The sequence below is a fragment of the Chionomys nivalis genome, chromosome 8 (genome assembly GCF_950005125.1).
Source record: "Chionomys nivalis chromosome 8, mChiNiv1.1, whole genome shotgun sequence".
Lineage (NCBI taxonomy): Eukaryota > Metazoa > Chordata > Mammalia > Rodentia > Cricetidae > Chionomys > Chionomys nivalis.
In genome coordinates this window covers 89,219,471-89,241,534 of record NC_080093.1, presented here as the reverse complement: position 1 = coordinate 89,241,534, position 22,064 = coordinate 89,219,471, and the positions used below count along the sequence as shown (strand labels likewise).

The following is a 22,064-nucleotide window of genomic DNA, read 5'->3' as shown; positions in this document are numbered from 1 at the left end:
AGTCCGTTAGGCTGTTCTGAAATGTTTGGTAGAATTAACTGTGAAGGATTTGGCTTAATCTTTTCTCTCAAGACTAGGAGAGTAATACAGTTTCTTTATAGGGTTATTGATGTTTCTTGGTTTGTTAGAGGATTTTTGGGTTGTTACTGAGTTGTTGATATTTTTTTATTGGGGTTGTTTTTAGAAGTTGGATCAATGTACCTGTTCTGATGTATGGTACACACAGTTATACCCCCTACACCCCAAAATGCATGTGTTTACATATATACATGTGTGAAAATACCATAGCATCCATTACTGTATACAGGTAATATACACTAATAGAAATCTCATCATTAAACACTATTAACAAAATTCTATAATTCATTTTGTCTTATCCTCAACAAGTAGTTGAACATTAAATAAATTAAATAAAATTACTATATCTATATTAAGTTTGGGCTTTGGTTCTTAAAATAAAAGTGCTCAGATAACCTCCCTAGTCATTAGAAACCAACATTGGTTGCATATTAACTAGAGCAATAAGGCAACTAGTCAAGGTATTGCTATTTGCAGATGATATGATAGTATACATAAGTGGCCTCCAAATTCTACCATGGAACTCCGATAGCTGATTAACGCCTTAGCAAAGTAGTTGGATACCAAAAAACAAACAAAAAAATCAAAAACTAAAACAAACAAACAAACAAACAAAAAAATCAGTATTCCTCCTATATACAAATGATAAGTGGGCTGAGAAAGAAATTAGGAAAGCAACACTCTTTACCATAGTGAAAAATAATATAAAATATCTTGGGGTAACTAACCAAGCAAATGAAAGACCTGTATGGCAAGAACTTAAAGTCTTTGAAAAAAGAAACTGAATAAGAAAGCAGAAGACAGAAAGATCTCCTCTTCTCATGGATTGGCAGGATTAACAAAGTAATAGTGGCTATTTCACCAATAGCAATCTACAGATTCAATGCAAGTCCCATCAAAATTGCAACACAGTTGTTTACAAACCTTGAAAGAACAATATTCAACTTGATATGGAAAAACAAACAAAACCCCAGGATAGCTAAAACAATCCTGTACATCCAGAGGCATCACCATCCCTGATTCCAAGCTGTACCACAGAGCAATAGTAATAAAAACCACGTGGTATTAGAAAAAAAATAGAAACATTGATCAGTAGAACCAAATAAAAGACTCAGACATAAATCCACATACCTATGAACACATGATTTTTGATAAAGAAGCCAGAAATATACAGTGGAAAAAAGAAAGCATCTTCCACAAATGGTGCTGGTCTAACTGGATGTCACAAATGTTGAAGAATGCAAATAGATACCTGATAGAAGAGAAAGTGGTAAGTAGCATTGAAAGCATTGGCACAGAAAACAACCTCTTGTACAGGACAGCAGTAGCGTAGACACTAGGATCAACAATTAATAAATGGGACCTCATGAAACTTAAAAGCTTCTTTAAGGCAAATAAAGCAGTCAAAAGGACAAAATGGCAGCCTACAGAATGGTTAAAGTTCTTCACCAACCTCACTTCTGACACAAATCTGGTTTCCAAAATATATAAAGAACTCACAAAACTAGACATCAACAAACCAAATAACCCAACTGAAAATGGGGTACACATCTAAACAGAGAATTCTCAACAGAGGAATCTCAAATGACTGAGAAGCACGTAAGGAAATGATCAACATTCCTAGCCATCAGGAAATGCAAATCAAAATGACTCTGAGATTCCATCTTACACCTGTCAGAATGGCTAAGACCAAAAACACAAGTGACAGCTCATGCTGGTAAGAATGTGGAGCAAGGGAGGACTCTCCTCCATTGTGCAAACTTGTACAGGTCCTTTGGAAATCAATACCAGTTTCTCAGAAATTTGGAAATTGACTTACCTCAAGATCCAGCTATTCCATTCCTGAGCATATACCCAAAGGATACTTTACCATACAACTATGTTCATAGCAGTTTTATTTGTAATAGTCAGAAACTGGAAACAACCTATATGTCCTTCAGCCAAAGAATGAATGAAGAAAATGTGGTCCATTTACACAATGGAGTATTACTCAGCTGTTATAAACAATATCATCATGAAATTTGCAGGCAAATGGATAGAACTAGAAGAGATAACCCTGAGTGAAGCCTCCCAAACCCAGAAAGATAAACACAGTATGTACTCACTTATAGGTGAGTATTAACCATAAAGTAAACGATAATCATGCCAAATCAACAGAATAAGAAGCAATGAGGACTCGAAGGGGGACACACAAATCCCTTACTGTGTAGAGGAATAGACTAGGCATTACAAGTGGATGGAAGAGAGGGGTCTGGATGTAGGGTGGGATTGAAAACAGGAGAAATCAGGTATGGGAGGATAGAAGGAGAGAGTACTGGGAAAAACAACTGGAGTCAGGGGCATCTCGGATGAGCTAGAACCCTAGTGTAATGGAAACTCCCAGGAGTCTATGAGGATGATCCTAGTTAAGACTCGTAGCAGTGAGGGGGAGAGGGGATACAGAGCCTGAAACAGCCATCCCCTGTAACCAAGCAAGATTTCCAGTGAAGGGACTGGGACTCTAGCCTCGCCTCAAGCCTCTACCCTACAATTTGTCCTATCTCAAGGTATGCTGTTGTAAAGGTGGTGCAGAAATTGTGTGAGTGGCCAACGAGTGATTGGTCCAGCCTGAGAGCCACACCACGAGAGCAAACCCACTCCTGACACTGCCCTGAGGACCAGGACCCAGAGTCCGGACAGCTCAGTGACCTAGGATAATACCTAACATGACCAAAAGCAATGAAATTATTCCTAATGATATTCTGCTATACTCATAGGTCTTTGTCTAGCCCAACAACAGAGAGGCTTCACCCTCTGTTGGAACTGATGGAAACAGATACAGAGACCTAGAGTCAAACATTAGTTAGACTTGGGGAATCCTGCAGAAGACGGTTAGAAAGGATTGTAGGAACCTGAGGGGTCATGGACACCTTGATAACTAACAGAAACAACTAACCTGGGCTCATAGTAGCTCACAGAGGCTGAACCGCTAACCAGAGAGCCTACATGGGACTCATCTAACCCCTCTGCACATATGTTACAGTTGTGTAGCTGGGTCTTCTTGTGGATTCCTAACAGTGGGCGCAGAGTCTCTGACTCTGTTACCTACTTTCAAGACCCTTTCCTCCTACTGGGTTGCCTGTCCAGCCTCAGTAGGAGAGAAAGTGTTTAGTCTGGCTGGCTGATGTTCATGGGAGACCTGACTTTTTCTGAAGAGAATGGAGGAGGGGTGGACGGGTGCAGGGAGGGGAAACTGTGATTGGGCTGGAAAAAATGAATTAATAAAAGTAGAATGTTTAACACAACACTTTTATGAGATTAAAAAATTCTATACTTCTTTGTTGTCTTATCCTCAACAAGTATTTGAACATTAAATAAAATTACTTTATCTAAATTAAGTTTTGGTTTTCTTTCTTAGAGTAAGAATTCTAAAGTAGCCTCTATAGTCATCAGAAACAAGCATTGGTTGAGTGACCTTTCTAATGCAATAGTTTCTACTTTGGCTTTATTTTAGAATGCTGGTTACCTTTTCATTATCCTAGATCACATCTGAGACCAATTAAATTCAGTTCTCTCAAGTGGGACCTATGTCAAAACTTCCCCTAAGAATTCTGTAAGCCTTAAAGTTACAACCTTTGTGCTGACTTACATTTCCTAAACAGTACTTTGCTGTTTAAGATAATGGAATACTGTGCTCCCAGAGAGAGGAACTTGTTTTTAGCACTTGGGTATAAGTTGAATCACCTTTTTCTGAGGAATAATTTAGGAGGGAATCCCTTGCCATATACTCAGGCATATTCAGTGTTAATCTCTTGCCTTATTCTCTTGACCCCAGGATCAAGGCACACATTCTCTTATTTGCTGTATGTGGTTTTTGATTTTGATTTGTGTTTGTAATTTTGTGTAGGAGCTGATCATCTGCAGGGAAAATGTGTGTCATGGGGAGGTGAGCCCTCTGGAAGACTGTGCCTTTGGCAGTGTTTAGCAACACTCTGACCATCATGTGTGCTGTGTACTGGCTTCTGCATGGGGATTCTTAGGAAAGAATGCCTAGTAGGCATTTGTTCTGCACTTGTGGTATGCAGAGACCTCTAGTTTGCTTTTCTCACAGTGTGTGGGTACGCATGGCTCTACAGACATGCCTGGGGCTCTCCACATTTCTCTGCCATGGGTGAATTTTCTCAGAGCCCCTGAATGAAACAGATACTTTGTATGGCTACTGCCCCTACAGACATTCACTCAGCTTAACTCTTCCCCTCACCCGGGCCCCCAGCCCCAATCCCAGCTTCTTCCTCTGTCTGGGTCTTTGCTCAGAGCTGCTCTAGAGTCAGTTTGAACTTGTTTCACCTTCCAGTGGTCCCCCCCCCCCCTCAGTCCCCAAGGTTTAAATTTTCTTTCAAGCATGGCTCTGAGTTGGGGAGCTGTTTCAGCTTTTCTGTCTCTGTTCATTGTGGGTGAAGGGGACTCCTGGTGATTTGGATCTGCCCACTTGCCAGGAGATTCCCTCAGGCTTTTCATGCTTCCAACAGATCATGTGACCCAGCCACAGGTCTCTGAAATTGCTTGAAAATATATCAGTTCTTCATTTGTACAATTCCTGAGTGAAAAAAAAAAAGTCATCGGGGCTCAGGGAGAGAATGTGTCTGTATCCACTCACATCGAAACTGTTTAAAGAAGGGCTGGAGGGCTGAGGAGGTGGCTTAGTGTGCAAATGCATGGTGGGTAATTATGAAGACTTGAGGTCCGATCTCCAGCACCTATGTAAAAGCCAGGCGTGGTGCATTCACCTGTAACTGCAGTGCTGGATGGGGGGTGGAGGGTGTGTAGAGGGGCAGCTGGATGCCAGAGCTCACTGGCAAGTCAGGCTGAAGTGGTGAGTGGAAAAAGTGATGTGAAGCGCAATAGACAAACACACGTCATATGTTGACATATGAGCACACCTGCATACATGTATACATACACACATACACTACCCCGCCCCCAATCTCTTGTGCTGGCATTGCATCATATCCAGTATGGATTTAGCATGTTTAAACCTGTCTAAATGCCAGGTTGCAATCTCTCACCTCTGAAAGTCATTGCCAACATTTAAAAAACATTCTATCTTTGTATATATGTTTAAACATCCACACATAGTAATTATAGTTTCTTTAGAATTTTTTTATTATCTCTTATGTGTTACCATGTTTTGCCTGTATGTACCTCTGTGTACCGTATGCATTCTGTGCCCATGGAGGTCAGAAGAGGGCATCAGATTCTCTGGGACTGGAGTTATAGATGGTTGTGGGGTGGGTTGAGAGTTGGGGATTGAACCAGGTCCACTGGGAGAGCAGTCAGTACTTTTAACACTGAGCTATCTCTTCAACCATTTAATTATATGTTTTATAAATTTATATATGGCCTCATATTTCTTGTTCTTTGGACAGTCATTTCATATATATATATACATATATATGTCTGTATGAATTATGCTTTTGAATATTCTTGAATTAATTTAAACATTCACCTAGTTGATGGTATTTACCCTCATGTTTCCAGAATTAGCACAGTATTGAGATCATTATTGTGTGTTTATCCTTTAAAGAACATCTGGTTGTATTTCCTCAGGTGAGATTTGTAAAATTAGAATTGCTAGTTAAAAAGTATGAACATTTTTACAGTATCTTGCCAAACTGCTTACGCAAAGAATTGGGCCAATTTTTATGTCTCTGAACAGGCTCTGAGTATTCTCAGTGTTGCTTGTCAACATTGATCATTGCATTTTCAACTTCGATCATTTTACCAGATAGTGAACAACTGAACTCCCCTTTTTAAATGTTCCATGTACTATTTAGAAAATATTTCTATACTTTAATTTTCTATTTACGTTTTTGTAGATGTCTCAGAGCTGTGTAAAGCCCTATGGCTATTTTGTGTGTGAGAAGTGAATTAGGACTTTTTCTTAAAAGCTGATTCATATGGTGTCTCTGTATGAAGGATCTATTAATGTTTTATTATAATCATTGTAAGTAGTGTTTTCAGACTTGATTTTTATGTAGCAGAAGTTAATTATATAGTAAGTGTGCAGTGTTTTGTTATATTTTGCTCAGTCATTCTTGTGCCTATCAGATTTTTTATTTTTTTTTTATTTTTGAGACAGGGTTTCTCCATAGCTTTTTTGGCTCCTGTCCTGGAACTAGCTCTTGTAGACCAGGCTGGCCTCGAACTCACAGAGATCCGCCTGCCTCTGCTTCCCAAGTGCTGGGATTAAAGGCGTGCTCCACCACCGCCTGGCTTGCCTATCAGATCTTAATCTAACCCAATTTTCATCTACTCCTTTATACTCTTATACTTTAATATTTATATAAAATACTTATATCTCTACAATTTATTTTTGTGTGTGGTATTCAACACACAACAGCCGCATTATCGTGTAAAGTTAGCAAAACACCTCTGTATTTTCCGTCTCTTTCAGCTCAACTCAATGTATAGTTCACCTGTATGAACACTCTGCAGTTAGACTGTGTGGCATGCAGATGGCTCCCTGCATAAAAGCACTTGCCCTGCAAGCCCAATGTCCTGAGCTCAGTTCCTGGAACCCACAGTGGAAAGCGAAAACCAGCACACCAAAATTATCCTGACTGCTATATTCATACCACACGGCATGTGTGCCCATGCGTGCATGCGCACACACAGACACACACACAGTCGCACACACACAGGCACACAGGCGTGCGCGCACACACACACACACACACACACAATTTAAAAACAGGAAAAGGTTATGCATTCAGAGCGCAGAGGAATGATTGCTGAGCAATTGTGTGGAGATTGGAGGGCTTGCTGAGTTTCTAGTCGTTTTCTTCCCTGAGGTTTGGCTTGCGCAATTCCCAATCAGCTCTAAATTAGATGTGTAGGAGCCAGATAGGGCTGAGCACACACCAGAGCATGGGTACTTGTACTGCTTCCTAGCTCCCCAGAGCCTGACTTGTTTGTGAATTGTGACCTGCGATTCCCTCTGTCATACATTTTCAGAAGGCAAACTGGCAATCAAATTCGCTGGTAATTGTTTCCTTCTGTGTGGATTTTTCCTTCCCAAACTACTTGGCAAGGACATGGTGGCTTCTAAAAGTGTAAAGGGAACCAGGAGTTAGATGCCAGGCCCGTAGTGGCCCACCAGCTTCCATTTTCCAGGGTAGTCCTAACTTTAGGTAGCTTGCCCTATTGGCCTTTACAATCCAAATGCCCTAAAAAAATTCATACTGTAAACTACATTTTACAAAGTATTTCTTAACAGCTGAAAATCCAGAATTCCTTTGTGAGACTCTGTGAGGTCAGTTTGGGCTTTTCTGTAGTTGAATGATAGGGTGTAGAAAGATACAAACAGCCCTCCCTATTTTAGACATACTAAATTAGAAGGAACTGACCCAGCATCCCAGATCTTTGAGGAAATCCAGGCACTGATTTCTGTCTCTTTGGCTATCTACTTGAGTATGTGTGCAGTCATTTGAATACGTTGCATTTCAGCATCTAGTGGGTGCTGGGAACTCAGCTATGCGGTGTAGACTCTGTTCTCAGCGTCCATGAAGTCTGTTACGGGGAAATGGGCTATGGATATGCATAGGAACTAGTACAGTTTTAATACAGCAGTGTCCTGATTAGAGCATCTCGAAAGATTCTGCTTTGCTATACTCCATCACCAGAATGAGTATGGTAATCCTTGTCCATAACTGCTAAACTAACCCAACTAACTCCAATCAACTCTACTGTTTGTTTCTTTATAATTTCATAGTTGTGTGGTGTGTTATGTCATCTGGAATGGCTTCATTCACAAGTCTGCTACCATAGCGAGATGGCTGCTGGCAGTTGGGGCTGTCTTTTCTGCAGGGCAGGCGGCCTTTGTTAGAAGGTGATTGGCATTGGAGAGGAAGAGCAGGAGCTGTCAATCCTCTTAAGCCCCAGACCCAGCATTAGCACAGTCATTTCCATAGTGTTCTAGTAATAGCAGTGACCAGGCCATGGCAGGGAGAGGAATGCCCATAGGTGACTGGGAGGAGCTTGGTGTGGCCGTCTGTGCAGTCAACACTGACTTAAAACCAATATGTTTATAAATGGTGAAGAATTGGGTCTCATTTGTTTTGGGCACTGGTGAGGGCTGACTGTGCTTTATTAGGTATCTTCATGTCCAAGCTTTGTATGCCAGGCTTAGTGGGCTGTACCCGCATGATGGGTCTCTCTTCTACCGTTCCAGCTGAGAGTAAAGATCTGCTGCTGGGTTTCCATGGTGAAGCAGGAGTGATCCTCCAGCCCTTCTCCTCCACTTCTCACTGTCTTTGCTCTTGATAAGTTCACGGATGGTGACATCCACTCTTCTTACAAAGTCTCTTCCTCTTTTTTGTTTCAGGCACTAAAACAGTCACAGATATTAGTGATGGCAACTGTGAGCCTGGCCTATCTCCTCCATCCTCCTGCATGAACTCCATACCAGTGCTCCATCTCATTGAGGACCTGAGACTGGCACTGGAGATGTTGGCCCTTCCTCAGGAGAGAGAAGCCCTGCTGAGCCAGATTCCTGGCCCAACGGCTGCCTACATAAAGGAATGGTTTGAGGACAGCTTGGTAAGTGTAGGTCTGTGGACAGATAAAGGAATTGTGGAACATTACTAATTAGCAATGGAATGTATCCAGCTGCTTTCCTAGCGAGATGGGCAGGTCATCCTGTGGAGAATTCATAATATCTGGGAGTAGGTAAGCTAAGGTGCTAGCTCATTGAAGTCAACTGGGATGTAGCCATTGGAAAGGGCTGAGGCACCGTCTTTTAATACTAGAGGCCTGCAGAGCTGGTCGGAATTGGAAAGTGTGTGCAAGGCTGAGAGGTAAAGGTTGATCTTGGAAGTTGAGACCTTCTTATCCATAAATCATGTCATTTATGGTTAACCAGCCTCCATCCCAGATGTCCCAGCCTCCTTTCTGTTCTCAAGGGATCTGTCAGTGCCTCTCACCCCATGCCTTCCTCAATACTGAGCAGTTCCTCATTATCATTATTTATGTTGTTCAATATTCTCAACTGTCTCAAGCTGTCTGCCTGGTACCTGTGTCATGTACCTGTAGTAGGCAGCATAATGGTCTCCCAAAGATGCCTTTGCAACAATGGCCAGAACCTGTGAATATGTTTATGACCTTAAACGTGAAGGGGAAGTAAGAACAGTTTCAAATAAAGTCACCTTAAAAATAGGGAGCCCAGCTTGGGCTGTTCAGGTAGGCCCAGTGTAATCATAGGAGTCCTTATAAATACAGCTCTATTGTTCTCTGAATTCTTTTATGAGTCTCCAGGGCCTGATTTTTGCTGGCTCCCTTTCTGCTTTGTCTAGAACCTTCCATCACATAGCCAGGAGAGTGATTGACAGTTCTTTCTGAATAGGAATCTTGTCTCTCCATAGTTTAGCAGTTTGTCTTTCTTCTTCACTGTGCAGTTTACAGTGAACAGAAGTGCCTCTTAGTTATCTTATGTGACTGTACTGTCATTTATGTGACAGTCTTTCTAATATTGACATTTAGATTATTTTAAGTCTTTCACCATATGAGAAAGCATTGATGAGTAACTAAACATTTCTGCCTCTAGAATTTTCTAGCAGTATAATTGCAGAGATCAACTAGGGTGATCATTTAAAATATAGACTATCTAGTGAAATTTGATTTTAAATAAGCAGTGAGTAACGATGATCAGGTATGCCCTGAGCAGTTGGCTAAACCTGGAAATCCAAGAATGTTAATAATTTTAAGCCTTTGACATATTTTTCCAAATACCTTTTCAGAAGAATTTTATTGTCTTTATTCTCTCTAGCCAAGTTTAAAAAGAGTCTATTCCATGTTATCCTGAGATCAGAAATAATCACCAAGATTAAAATACGGCTTTAGCAGTTACAAAAGGGAAAATGTTTTACTGCTGTTTTTGTACACTTCCTTCTTTAGTGAGAAGGCTAAACTTTTTATTAGGTTATTAGTATTTTCTACAGTTTTTAAGCTTTTAATCTCATATCCCGCATTAAAAAAATCTACATATACATGATCACATGAATTACTTTACTAATGTCCCAGTAAGGTGTTCAGGTGTAGAATTAGAAAGAATAAGCTCGAAAGGAGTTCTAAGTTTTCTTGCCACACAACCTTGCCATCTCCTTAACCCCTTGGGTGGGGCTGTTCTGCCCTGTTCATATCTTGTGTTCATTTTCTATAGGTGTGTTTGTGTTATCTTATTTTATTTCTTTTGGACATATATTTTCTTAATTTCATGCTTTTCAAACCATAGGGTTTTAGAAGATTTTAGTTGACTCTCTCATTCATAACTGTTTGGGTCTCTTCTCTTCCTTGCAGCCCTACAAAGGCCTGACTTAACCTCACTTCAAGTATCCAGGCATCCCCTCCCCCTCCAAGAGGTTCATGGTTTGACTTTTAAGTGACAGTTTGCTCTAATTCATCAGTTTTTAATGTGTGGCATGAAAAAAGTTGATCTAACTTTTAAAATATTTTGGGGAAATACATTAAAAATAATTTTTTCAGAATGCAGCTGATGTGTTCCTTGGAGAAATAGCTTGTGTTTTCAGATTCGCACAGTTTTTAGGAGCTGATCATTTACAGTGATTGTGGAATCCGCTGTTTAAGACAGATTTCCCTAAAAGCTATTGTGTTCATAAATCTTCTAGAGTAATTATGCCCATTAGCCACATATGAATGGTGTACTTTTCAGGGGTCAGAAGTTCACATAAACATTCCCAGAAACTACAGCTGCATGTTAAGGGTTTGATTCTGAGCAGAAATGACCTGTCTGTTTTCAGATCTGACCGACCTAAAGTCAGTTTACACTCTGGCTCTGCACACATTCCAAACTCGGTCTTCCTTGCACAGCCCCCAAATTCGGAGCAGTGGGCAGTTCCCCAAGTGCTTTAGATTGCTCTTTCTGCTGGAAAACTTGACATACAAATTTTGGTCTCACAAATATTGATCTGTTTGGCTAGGAGCTTGTGAAAAACGTTAACTTTAGATCGGGCACTAAACTATCTTAAAGGGATTCATTAAAGTGTAAAAAGCATTGTTTTAATCACTGAGACTCCTTTTTGTTTAGACAGGGTCTATGTAACCCTCGCTGGCCTGGTACTTGTGATATAAGCCATACTGGCCTTGAACTCATAGAAGTATGCCTGCTTGCCTCCTAAAACTGGGACTAAAGGTGTGTGCCATCACACCCAGGTTGTGTGTGTGTGTGTCTGTGTGTGTGTGGTGTGTTTAAGACTCTTAGGTAGGTTAGAATGGGAGTTGGAATGAGAGAGGTAGTCTGAGGGACAAGGCAAGACTGACATGTGCCTCCTGCTCAACCCAGGCTGCACATCGTGTGTGTTAGCACCATTCTCTCCTGCAGACAGACTGGTTCTGTCACGTACCTCAGAGCTCCTGTTTTGTTGGAACATTGGCCTGACATGGTTGAGCTCTGTCTGATAACATCACTATCTTTTGTACTTTCTCCAACAAAGCAGTGTCAACAGTAGGGTTTAGATCACTAGAAAAGTGTAGAGAGGCTGGGCATACCCATTGGAAATCATTGGCCAAAAATGACTTCAAAGGCTCTGGCTCCTCCCATCTTCCTGTCCCACCATCCCTCAAGGCTGGATTTTCCTTGTGTATCCTCTATCCATGGCTGATGGAGCCCAGACACCATATGTTCACATAGACACAGCTATACAGCTCTGTTCAGAGTTGATTGGTTTCTTCTGGACAATATGTCTATTATTTATTTTTGATTCAGAATCTCTCCAGCAGACTTCCCATTAGTCCAGTGGCCAACATGCTACTGAAGCATCAGGGGAAGCTGAGTAAGAATAATAGGGCATTAGACCAAGAGCAAATTGGGTAGTCCTCATCAAGAAATCCAAAGGTTTAAATTGTGCTACATTTTGGATTTCAGGGTTTTTGAAATTTTATTTCACTTTTCTTGATTAGGGATGCTTAGCCAGTAAATTCTGTGTAAATAATAATAAAATCCCCCTTTAAAAAAGCAAAATCACAAACAACTAAATACTGCCAGTCCCAAGCATTCAGACAAGAGAAATTCACCCTCCATTGACTTGAGTTTGTTATAATAAGTAGTCCAAGGTGAGCTGAGGCCTGGCTTGCAGGGATGGATGCTGTCAGAGAGGAAAAGAGTGAAGAAAAGAATGGCCCCTAGACAGACATACCAAAATGTCTGTGGCAAGTAACACGCACATACACGCATGTACATACATACGTCTGTACAAATGTTTACTCTTCTAATTAACCAAGTCTTTTCTGTCTTTCCTTTTTATATTTTATTTTTGACACAGGTTCTTATGATAGGTGTGTACCACTACACCTAGTTTTAGGTGATGCTGGGTATTGGACCCAGTACCTGGTACATACTAGCAAGCACTTCACCAGCTGAGCTATATCCCCAGCACCTTCCTCCATTAAAACTACCAAACAAAACCTCAAATCCCCAGAATCTCACTGACCTGCTAACTAACTTTGGGGTTATGTCCTCTAGGGACATAAAAATACTAAGTGCCAATGAAATAGAATTGTAGAAGTTAAAGCAGTTATATCTATTTGTGAGTGCGTGTAGTCATATGTATGTGTGAGAGTGCGTGTGTGCTGTAGCATGTATGTGGAGGTCAGGGAGCAACTTTGAGTGCTGGTTTTCACTGTCTGTCTTGTTCATAAGATAGAATCTTTCTTGATTAAACCGTCACTGGCTGGATATCCCAGGATTTTCTACCCTGAGCTAACAAGGGGTTCTCCTTTTTCTTCTGCCTCCCCATTTCTCCTTAGATGTGCTGTGATTACAGATGCACACTGCATCTGGCCTTTCCATGGGTTCTGGGAGTCTGAACTCAGGTCATCAGGTTTGCACCAAAAGTGCTTTTACTCCCCGAGCCACGTCCTGGTCCAAATGTTAAACGTCAACAGAGCTGTTTGTTGTGTCAAATGACCCTTGCTAAGAATCAGTGAACTCTGGCCAGAGAGGAAGGGCTATGGCCCCTACTGCTGTTCTTCAGGGTTGTTAGCTCTCTGGATACCACAGGATCCCTAAATCTGCTAGAGTGCAGAGTTGGGAGTGAGGGAATGACTGCTGGTTAAGAGAAGGACAAATTGACTGGAACTAGGCCTGCCTTTCCTTTATGTCTTAGATGAGAAGTCATTCCTGCTCCTGCTGTATCAGAATGGACGGCTGGGTGTGTTTGAGTGTAGGGCTTGTCCTCTTCTGCTGAGTCTTGGCCAGAGCCGAGACCCAGCTGTAGCAACATGGCCTGCAGAAACCTTGCTGGCCAGACACTGCCAGGATTACCTCCAAGAGCAACAGATCTGCCCAGGATTAATCAGTGCTGAGCTGTAAGTTTCTAGAGCCCTGTCCTAGACCCTTGGCAATGAGTGGGTTGGGAAGTGGGCTCCAGGCCTGGAAGGGCATGCGTAGAGCTCTCTTGACTGGGATTTGTCTCTGGGGTCTCAGTTAAACAAGGAGCAAGAGCTTTGGATTTCCTTGGAGTCCATATCTGAATTCTGGACCTACTTGTAGAAGGCTGATTTACAAGTAATTTCTTGGAGTCCCAGGCATGCTGAGGTGACCTGCAGAAAGGATTTAGGGAGATGCTTCCATCCATCCTACAGGCAACAGAAATGTTACCTTCAGGAGACAGGACTGTAGTCCTTTATGTTTGGTAGACAGTGGTGAAGCTGGGGTCAGTGCTCACGGAAGATGCAACCAGGATCCCCATTGGAAGTTTTGAGCCACAGGTTGATGCCTCTCAAGGGGGTCAGCCTGTAAGAGCTCCTGAACCTCTCACCAGACAGTTTTGAAGCGAAGAAAGGAGATGTTCCTTAGAGGCTTGATGTGTACTGCAGGCAAGAAAGGGTTGCTGCTACTAGGACTGCTTCTACAACTTTTGACTGTGCCTTAAGAGAGCTTTCGTGTGGTCTGCAAGGGGCTTATCTGCTTCTTTATACCTGTGTGGTTGGCTGAGTAAAATTTTGCTGATGTGGTCAGCTTGGGTGTGTGTGTAGTCTTCTAAAGAGGTTAGCTCTCCAGAGTCAAACATTCAACTAGCGGAGCAGACCCATTTGCTAGTGCAGAGCTGATGTGAGCCCCAGAGCCAGCAGTCTCCAGATGGAATAACTATGGGTGTTTCTCTAACAACATTCTGGTATACACACCCCTCATGTGCCAGCAGCTGGTATATCCTGCTGTTTGATATTGTGGATATGGGCCAAGGAGATCCTTGGCTAAAGTTCAAGATGAAGTCAGAGAAGGGGCAGGGAAGCCCAACAATAGCCAAAAGCAAGGTGAGGGCAAGTCAAGGCAGCACCAGGTTGCAGGCTGTGGGCCAGTAGTTGGCAGAGACTCCAAGGCACTGCTGTTCTCTTTGGAACTGGAATACATGCACACCCCCAAACACCACCCCAGGAGCCCAAGCTTTCCTTTGTAGTATAACAAGTGTCCAGGTCAGTGAACCTAGGCACGTGACAGCAAGCTGAACCAAGGCAAGGCAGATAGAGGAGGTAGGAAGTTTAAAAGGCCAGTCCTATGTCCGCTGAGACTCAGTTTTCTCTTGGAAATGTCAACTTAGTTTCTGTATCTGTAGGATCTGGCCGAACTAGCTAGCCTGCACAGCTGGGAATTAGCTTAGCATCTTGATCTTCATGCTTCTACCTCCCTAATGCTGGGGTTGTAGGCCTGTGCCACCATTCCAGGGTTATGTGGTGCTGGGAATGCCAGGGTTTCATGTATGTCAGGCAAACATTCTGTCAGCTGAGCTGTATCCCCAGCCCCCCTGGATGAGCATTTGATACAGGGTTTTATTCTGGGGGTTGGAGCAACAGGCCTCCTTTGATCCACCACTCTTTTAGTTTCCAAAGTGGAGACAGTTTCGGGAGCCTCAGGTGAGGCCTGAATCTCAAGAACGGTGCAGAAACCTGTCTCATGTGGGTAGCCTCTGCTTGCGTGGGCAGCCTCTGCTGTGATTGCTGGGAGGCCCCGTGTAGGGTATGTGTGCACCTCTGAAATCCTAACTAGTCAATGCAGGCCCCCACACATAGCTTTTGAATTAGTCTCTCCACAAAGAAAGAGATCAGGCCTTGGAGAGGGCCTGACCTCCTCGTGTCAGCTCCCAGACACCTTGTTACAGATGGCGGCTTCTGCAGTTGCAGCTCCTCACACAGAGCCTTGAGCTTCCCTCCTGCCACATTCAGTCTGCAATTCTTCACAGAAGAAAAGTCTGTTTTCCACGTTGGAAAGCTAGAGCCTCAGGAAAGGTAAGCGAGAAAGCTGTTTCACGGGTTATAAAACATGAGCCTGGGTTCTTCTTGCCACGTGATTCATTTCTCTGTCACCGTTCTCCAGCAGGACCAAAATGCTTATATTGAACATTCTAATTGTACAAAGCTACAGGCAGGGGATCTGTAGGAAAACCTTTTCTCCTGGGTTTTAAAAAGAGAATATGGGGTTGCCATTCAGTGGCTTATAGCTTAACAGTAGAGTGCATTCTTAGAATGCAGGAACCTTGGGGCCAATTCTCAGTGTGTGTGTGTGTGTGTGTGTGTGTGTGTGTGTGTGTGTACAGACAGACACACACAGAGTTTGGGGAGAACTTAGTTTTGTAGAGCAAGAAAGGCTCATTGTTCATAAGGTAACTTCCAGTGTGTGTCTCACACCTCTCCTATGGCAGGTGCAGTGTGCAGTTGAGTGAAGTAGGTAGAGATCAGTCTACTCCCACCCCCAATCCCTCTGGAGGCCCTGGGCAGGCTTAGGGTGCAGTGGTGATGCTTTCCCCAAGTGCAGTACTTCAGGAAACCAGTAGGTGGTAGTCAGGGACAAAAGCTAGACTGTCTAAAGGCCGAGGACTAGGGATCAGATCGTAGGTTTTATAAGAGAAAATGGTCTAGATTTTTGTTTTCTGATTTTTCTGGGTCACCTGGAAGCAAGAGTCTTTTCTTGTTTTCCTTAGAAACCAGTGGACAAACAGCTGGCAGGGAAGGCTCCATGATGGGGCTGGGGAAGGAGAGATAGGTCCTGCCTGGTCCTGGGCCCGGGACCATAGATTGGACCTTTCCCTTGTTAGTAGCAAGAAGACTTCTCAGGGCTCCTTGACCTTTGCTCCTCTCTCCTGGTCACAGGAGAATGGCTCTCCACATTCCAGGAGGTATTTCCCGGGCCACGTGGTGTCTGTTAGCGCTGCCCTAGAAACACTCCTTGTGCCCTGAGGGATTATGAACACAATTTTCCTGGCACAATAGTCCATATTTGAGGGACTCTCAGTTATTGCAGATTTAACAGTTTTACTTTTTCTCCCTGGATTTTTATTGCTCCCCCACCCCCTCCTCCCTAAGCAAGTAAATTCTAGCAATCTGGATCCTTTCAGGACCTGACCAAAAGAGACTGTTTCAGTCCCCAGAAACCAGTGTTTATACATGGCCAAGAATGTACAAACACTGGTGAAATGGCAAATAAATCTTGCCCTCTGAATTTCCTGCTTCAGGCCCAGGGGACGTGGTAGAGGATGTTGCCAGGTTAGCATGACTTGAGGTCTAAGCATCCACTTACCCTCAACCTGCAAAGAAGGCCTGTCACATACACTGCCCAGAGCCTTCTGCCCCCTCAGCACTGCTGTGGCTGGCAGGCTAGCCACAAGAATTCAGTCTCCCAGTCCTAAGTTCTTTGAGAAACTTCTGGAAGTGGTTTCTTATTTTATATTACTCCAGGTGTGGTCCTGGGACCAGCCATGTGAGTATCTCCGTGGAAACTTGTTAGTGATGTGCAATTAAATACAGGCTCCATCCCTACCCTGCTGCTCAGTTTGTCCTTTTCAATACAAGCCTCTCCGACCAAGATGGAGAAGCTTAGTCCTAACCCAGAGGTTTGTGAACCCTGGTCTGTATTTGGCCTATTGCCCGTTTGTTATGCCCTTGGATCAGCTAAGAATGATTTTCATATTTTAAAAACTGAAGAAAAATCATAAGAATATTTTATGATGTGGAAATAATATAAAAAATCAAATTTCTGCTTCCATAAATAAAGTTTTACCAAAACTCAGTCATGCTTGTTGGTTTAGCATTGGTTATAACCACTTTCATGGTAAAAATAGCAGTCAAGAATTGAAGGGTGTGTGGCCCTCTGGGCTTCAAATATTTAGCATTTGTCTCTTGTCCTGACCCACAGTGGAGATAGATTCTCCAAGCTTGTGCATTCTAGGGACATGGTGAGTGGTAGTGGTGGCCACAATGCAAGCCTATAGTCAAGATTTCTCGCCTGAGCTCACCCATCCCACTCCTAACCTCTTGTCACAACCTGGGTCCCTGTTTGCTTGGGCACAGTCTGCATCTGACTTAAGCTGTCACCATGGCCCAGATGTCCTTACAGCTGTCACAATAGCCCATCCCTGTTCAGGATGCAAGTGGTGGGTTGGTGCATAGATCTGCCCTGTTGCTCTTGGTAGCTGGCAGGAGTCAGTAGTGTTTGTCAGAATGTATTTATGGGCTCCTCTGATTCATTGAAGGCACTCTTGACCAGGATGGCCGTTGGTATGGCACAGCTGAGATTCACCTGCAGTACTTTGAGGGAGCTCTGACCAAACTCCTGGGTGCTCCTGAAGTTGTAGATGCCTAAAGTTCTTGTGCTCATGCATCTCACTCGTGCCCATCCCTGTTCCCTCTTGCCAGCCACATGCACATCTCGGTTCCAGATTCTTTGGAGTGTTATCTTGTGAATTTGGGGTTTGAAGTGAAATAAGTGTGATGAAGGAGAACATGCTTTGGTGTTTGTAGCAAAGCAGGTGAAGTCTCAGGCAAGAACTGCTGCTTGAGGGCATGGAAAGCGGCAAGAATTTAGCTCCCCTTCTCTTCCCCTTCTCTCCTCCTCTTCGCGCCCGCCCTAGTCCATCACCCACACGTTGAGTTAATATTGCTCTGGTTTGGCCTCTTTTAGGCAAACAGGTCATTAAACCCTTGTTTTCTGTTTGCTTGTCTCAGTATTTGAGCCTTGCACTTTCATTCCGAGAATGCATAAATCTCTTCTGTGTAGCAAGAATCATGTTGGGCACGGATGTTAAATGAGTCAGAAATAAAGTGTACTTCCACAGTCTGGTGCAGTAGAACCTTATTCACCATCAGGTGCAGTTTACTGTGGGCTGAAAATCCCTAGCGTCTGGGGAGGAAATCTCTATCCAGCGATGGAGGACTTGGGATGTACCAGGAAGATGCTGAGGAGGAGTTGGTTGTCAGGGGATGCTTTCCACCCTGATTCATCTGAGCCACCTCTCCTGGGCTTAGGCCAGTAGTTTGATGAGAAGTAGCTTCATACCACTTCATTCCCCACTCTTCTAGCAGAAGTAAAGGTAGGCATTGAGCTCCTTCCTCTGTGGACTTGAGTTTCCCTTATCCTCACCTCAGGGAGTGCGACTCTGCCTCCAGATCAGCTCTCCAGACTCTGCACACCTTTATTGCTTACTGTGAACGAATGATCTGCTCAGGGCAGGAAGTACATTTCATTTGTCTTGGTGTTTGCTTACCGAATGAGTTTCTTCATTTGGCTTTCTCAGGTTCCTAGACAATAAATATTTTTTGGACAAGCCCTCCCTCTCCTGCACTCTTCTCACATTGCACTGAGGTCCAGGCAGGGAAAACAGCTTTGGGTTGAGGGTGTAGGGTCCTAGACCACATGGAACTAGGCCAGGGGGAGGGACAGTCCGGAGCTCATGGCAGGACAGTGAGCCTGCTTTTTTCCTTCTGGCCTCTGCTCTGGGTGTGTCTGCAGGAATCTACTCCTCCCTTCATGCCAGCTGCCCGCTCGAGCCCTCCTCCCTGGCCTCTGATCTGTGACTATGCTGCCAGCCTTATTTGTGCCCTATTTTTCTGGCGTTGCTCGTGGGCTGTGGTGAACATTGATGCCTTGTTGAGGGGGCTGTTGACACCCAGTGGATCCTGCTGGGATTTCCAGGAAAGACACAGGAAGACCCAGAAGTCACATGATGTGCGCCTGTAAGTCATTCACAGCAGACAGCTGAGTGCAGAGCCTTTGCATGTAACCGCCATTCCCACTGCACCCACATCAAAGATCACTTCCATAATCGTCATAGCCAAAGGCCACACAGTAAGGGTTGGGCCAGGGAGAAAAGCTGTTTGCAGGGGGTGGGGGGCTTTCAAAGGAGATGTCAAAGTATGCGGAGAGGAGGGATGATAGCATTCGAGGAGTACTGGAGGGGTCCCTGATATAGTCCACCAATGGGGTACATAGTTCCCCTTCTCCTCCAAGCTTTCCAGGGCTCCTTCTTACCTAGAGCCACTCCCACATCACATGAAAGCGCACCCTTCATCTCCCTGCTTTGTAAAGTAGTCCTCCACAGGCGAAGATAGCCAGGAAGCAGTCCCGAGACCGAACAGAAGCAATAAGCCCTGGGGTGGCCTCCAGGGAACCCAGTGGTGGTGGCTCACAGCCCAGAGCCGTACTCTCTGAGGGAGCCAGTAGTAAAGGTCTCAAGGTTGTAGCAGTTGATCTCTGGATAGTGCCAGCAGCGCCAAGGACAGCAGGCAGCCTACCTAGACCTGGCGTACCTCTGAGCCCAGAATTGGCACAGGAGCTGGTTTTAAATCTGTCCTTTCTGGAAACCCAGGCTTTCGTTAGGCCACAGCCCATGGCCCATCTGTGAGAGGGGTAGGTGTGTGTGTGTGTGTGTGTGTGTGTGTGTGAACCAGCAGGCTCCTCTGGGAGTAGTGCTTATTTTTAGTTGTCTCCCTAGTCCCAAATAAACTGAGAGCAGCTGGGAGCCTGTGGGTAAATGCAGAATGAAGCAGAGACAGGAAATCGGGGGCTCTCGGTAATGAGTTCCAGCCACACCAGAAAGGAGAAGCCAGACAAGGCATTTTCTTCCGGACTGTTTCCCTCTGGCAGGCTCTGGTATTATCACTGAGAAGGTTCCCATTGCCCATGTGTGAGTGAGTGTATGCATTCAAGTGTGCGTGTGTTTACAACTCCTGCCTTCCCTTTTGATGAGGTTTGATTGCTCTGAAGGACTCTGAAGTCAGTCTTGGTCTGTGTGTGTCCATGTGTCTGTGTGCCTGCCTGCCTGCCTGCCTTCTGTGGGGGCGGTGGGGGAGGAGGACTCTGGAGCAGCACCGTCAAGTCTGAGTCTTGTGTATCTGAGCCTGTTTAGGGAAAGAAAGGCTATAGGACACAGGCCAGGGAAGTGGGGAAACTGGAACACTGCTTGCTGTTCCTGCGGGGGAGGGGGCAGAGGCAGGGAGGAGGAGAAGGCTTGAGCTCCAGCCAGAATAAAGGGCTTTTTCTCAACCAAGGACTCTAACTGCTGACATGGGTACCCAGCATGGATGGGGACATTGATGTTTACAAGCATTTCTCGTGGCTAAAGAGGGTAAGTGACTGGCTGCATCGTCTGGGTTTCTTTGGAGATGAGTAAGGAGAGAGACACTGGGGGTGTTTTGACTCTGTGTGTGTGTGTGTGTGTGTGTGTGAGAGAGAGAGAGAGAGAGAGAGAGAGAGAGAGAGAGAGAGAGAGAGAGAGAGAGAGAGAGAGATAAGGGGAGGCATTTGTCCAGTGAACCCTGTTGTGGCCAAGTTCTTCATGAGAATCTAATTATAGACACCAAGGGAGAAAACAGGCAGCTGCCTTTGTTTCTGCCCTGACAGCCCAGTGAATGAGCCTCTGTACTGAAAGGCAAGAACAAAGTGAAGGGAAGTTAAGTTATTTTAACTTTGCCTCTTAAGCAGTCAGGACCTCCATACACCATGGCCTGAAAATTCTGTCCACTGTTCCTGGGTTCCAGGACACAGAGAGGAAGCCACTACTGTCTTAAATGCCTGACTTCGGAAGTCATTTAACTCATTCTCAGCCCTGATGTTATCCGGAACAGAGGGTGTATATTGCCAGGCCAGTGAGCTTCTGTGTTTCCAGAGGAAGGCTCCAGGGTAGTGTTCTCTTTGTAGTGTTCTGAAGCCCAGGATTTTGTTTGTGACTTGTTCGTGCCGTTGTTTAGGAATAGGCATTTGTGTGAAGTGTGAATGAGGAATGAGTGAACCTCGGGGGGCCAGAAGGCATTGCACTTAGAACTCTAGTGTTCCTCTCCTGGAAGATGGGCTCATATTCGTTCTTACGGAGGAGTTCTAGGCTGAGTATGTTTGAGAAGGAGGAAGGGCAAGAGCACCTGACAGATAAGAGGTTTGACTTTGTAACTGCAGAAGGATAGGAAGTGTCCTGCTTGGAAGGGACACACAGACCTTCACTGTCCAGCTTCCAGGCACGGACTGGTTGGCTTTTTGTGTGTGTCCTCTGCAGCTGCTGTGCTTTCTTCCTTAGCAAATGCTGAGCTCCCGGTACTGCGTGTACAGCAGTGAGCAAAGATGAACCAGCCCCAGAGGGAGAAGGGGTCACACAGGCCCAGGAAGTACACGCCAGATTACAAGCATGCAGTAAGGGAGGCTCAGAGGGACTGTTGATGCTTGAAGAAGTGGGTCAGGAGCCCTCCTTGCAGAAATAACACTTCACAGAAACCTAGAAGAGTAATAGGAACGAGTCATGTAGAATATGGGAAGAGAAACATTCCAGGCCAAAGTAGAGGTGGGTGGCTCACGTGCAAAGGTCCTCAGGCAGGAGAGTCTGGCGAGTTTCAAGACAGAGAAAGCCATTGTTGCTGGACTCAGTCTTGGTGGGTAGGCAGCTTCCAAATCACATAGAATCCTGAAGGCCATGCAGGGGCAGTGGGTGACAGTGGTTTGTAATGGCTGGGTTTGTAGTGAAGAAATAACATGGGTTCTAGTGCGGGGTCTGATTTGTATGTTAAGAGATCCCTGTAACTGTGATGTGGTATGCAGTGAGCTGTGTTGGGAAAGCGAGGCATCCGAGACATGATTAGAGAGTTGGATGACCGACGGGAGTCAGCTAGAACCAGACTTCATTTAGCAAAATCCAAGGGAGGCCACAGACATTGTGAGTGCTGGCTGGTCAGTGGTCGGG

At 44.5% G+C, this 22,064-nt stretch overlaps 1 protein-coding gene across 6 annotated transcripts in view; it reads left to right on the top strand.

Annotated features, from left to right (window-relative positions):
• Positions 1–22,064, top strand: part of Ppfibp2 (PPFIA binding protein 2) — a 157,004-nt gene that overhangs the window by 53,477 nt on the left and 81,463 nt on the right. For 5 of the 6 annotated variants that reach the window (XM_057777946.1, XM_057777945.1, XM_057777944.1 and 2 more), the window contains exon 3: positions 8,441–8,655. In XM_057777946.1, the coding sequence (XP_057633929.1) occupies positions 8,441–8,655 (215 nt within the window). Of the gene's footprint in view, positions 1–8,440; positions 8,656–20,338; positions 20,466–22,064 lie in introns of those variants that run through there. The other variant, XM_057777949.1, reaches the window with a different exon arrangement.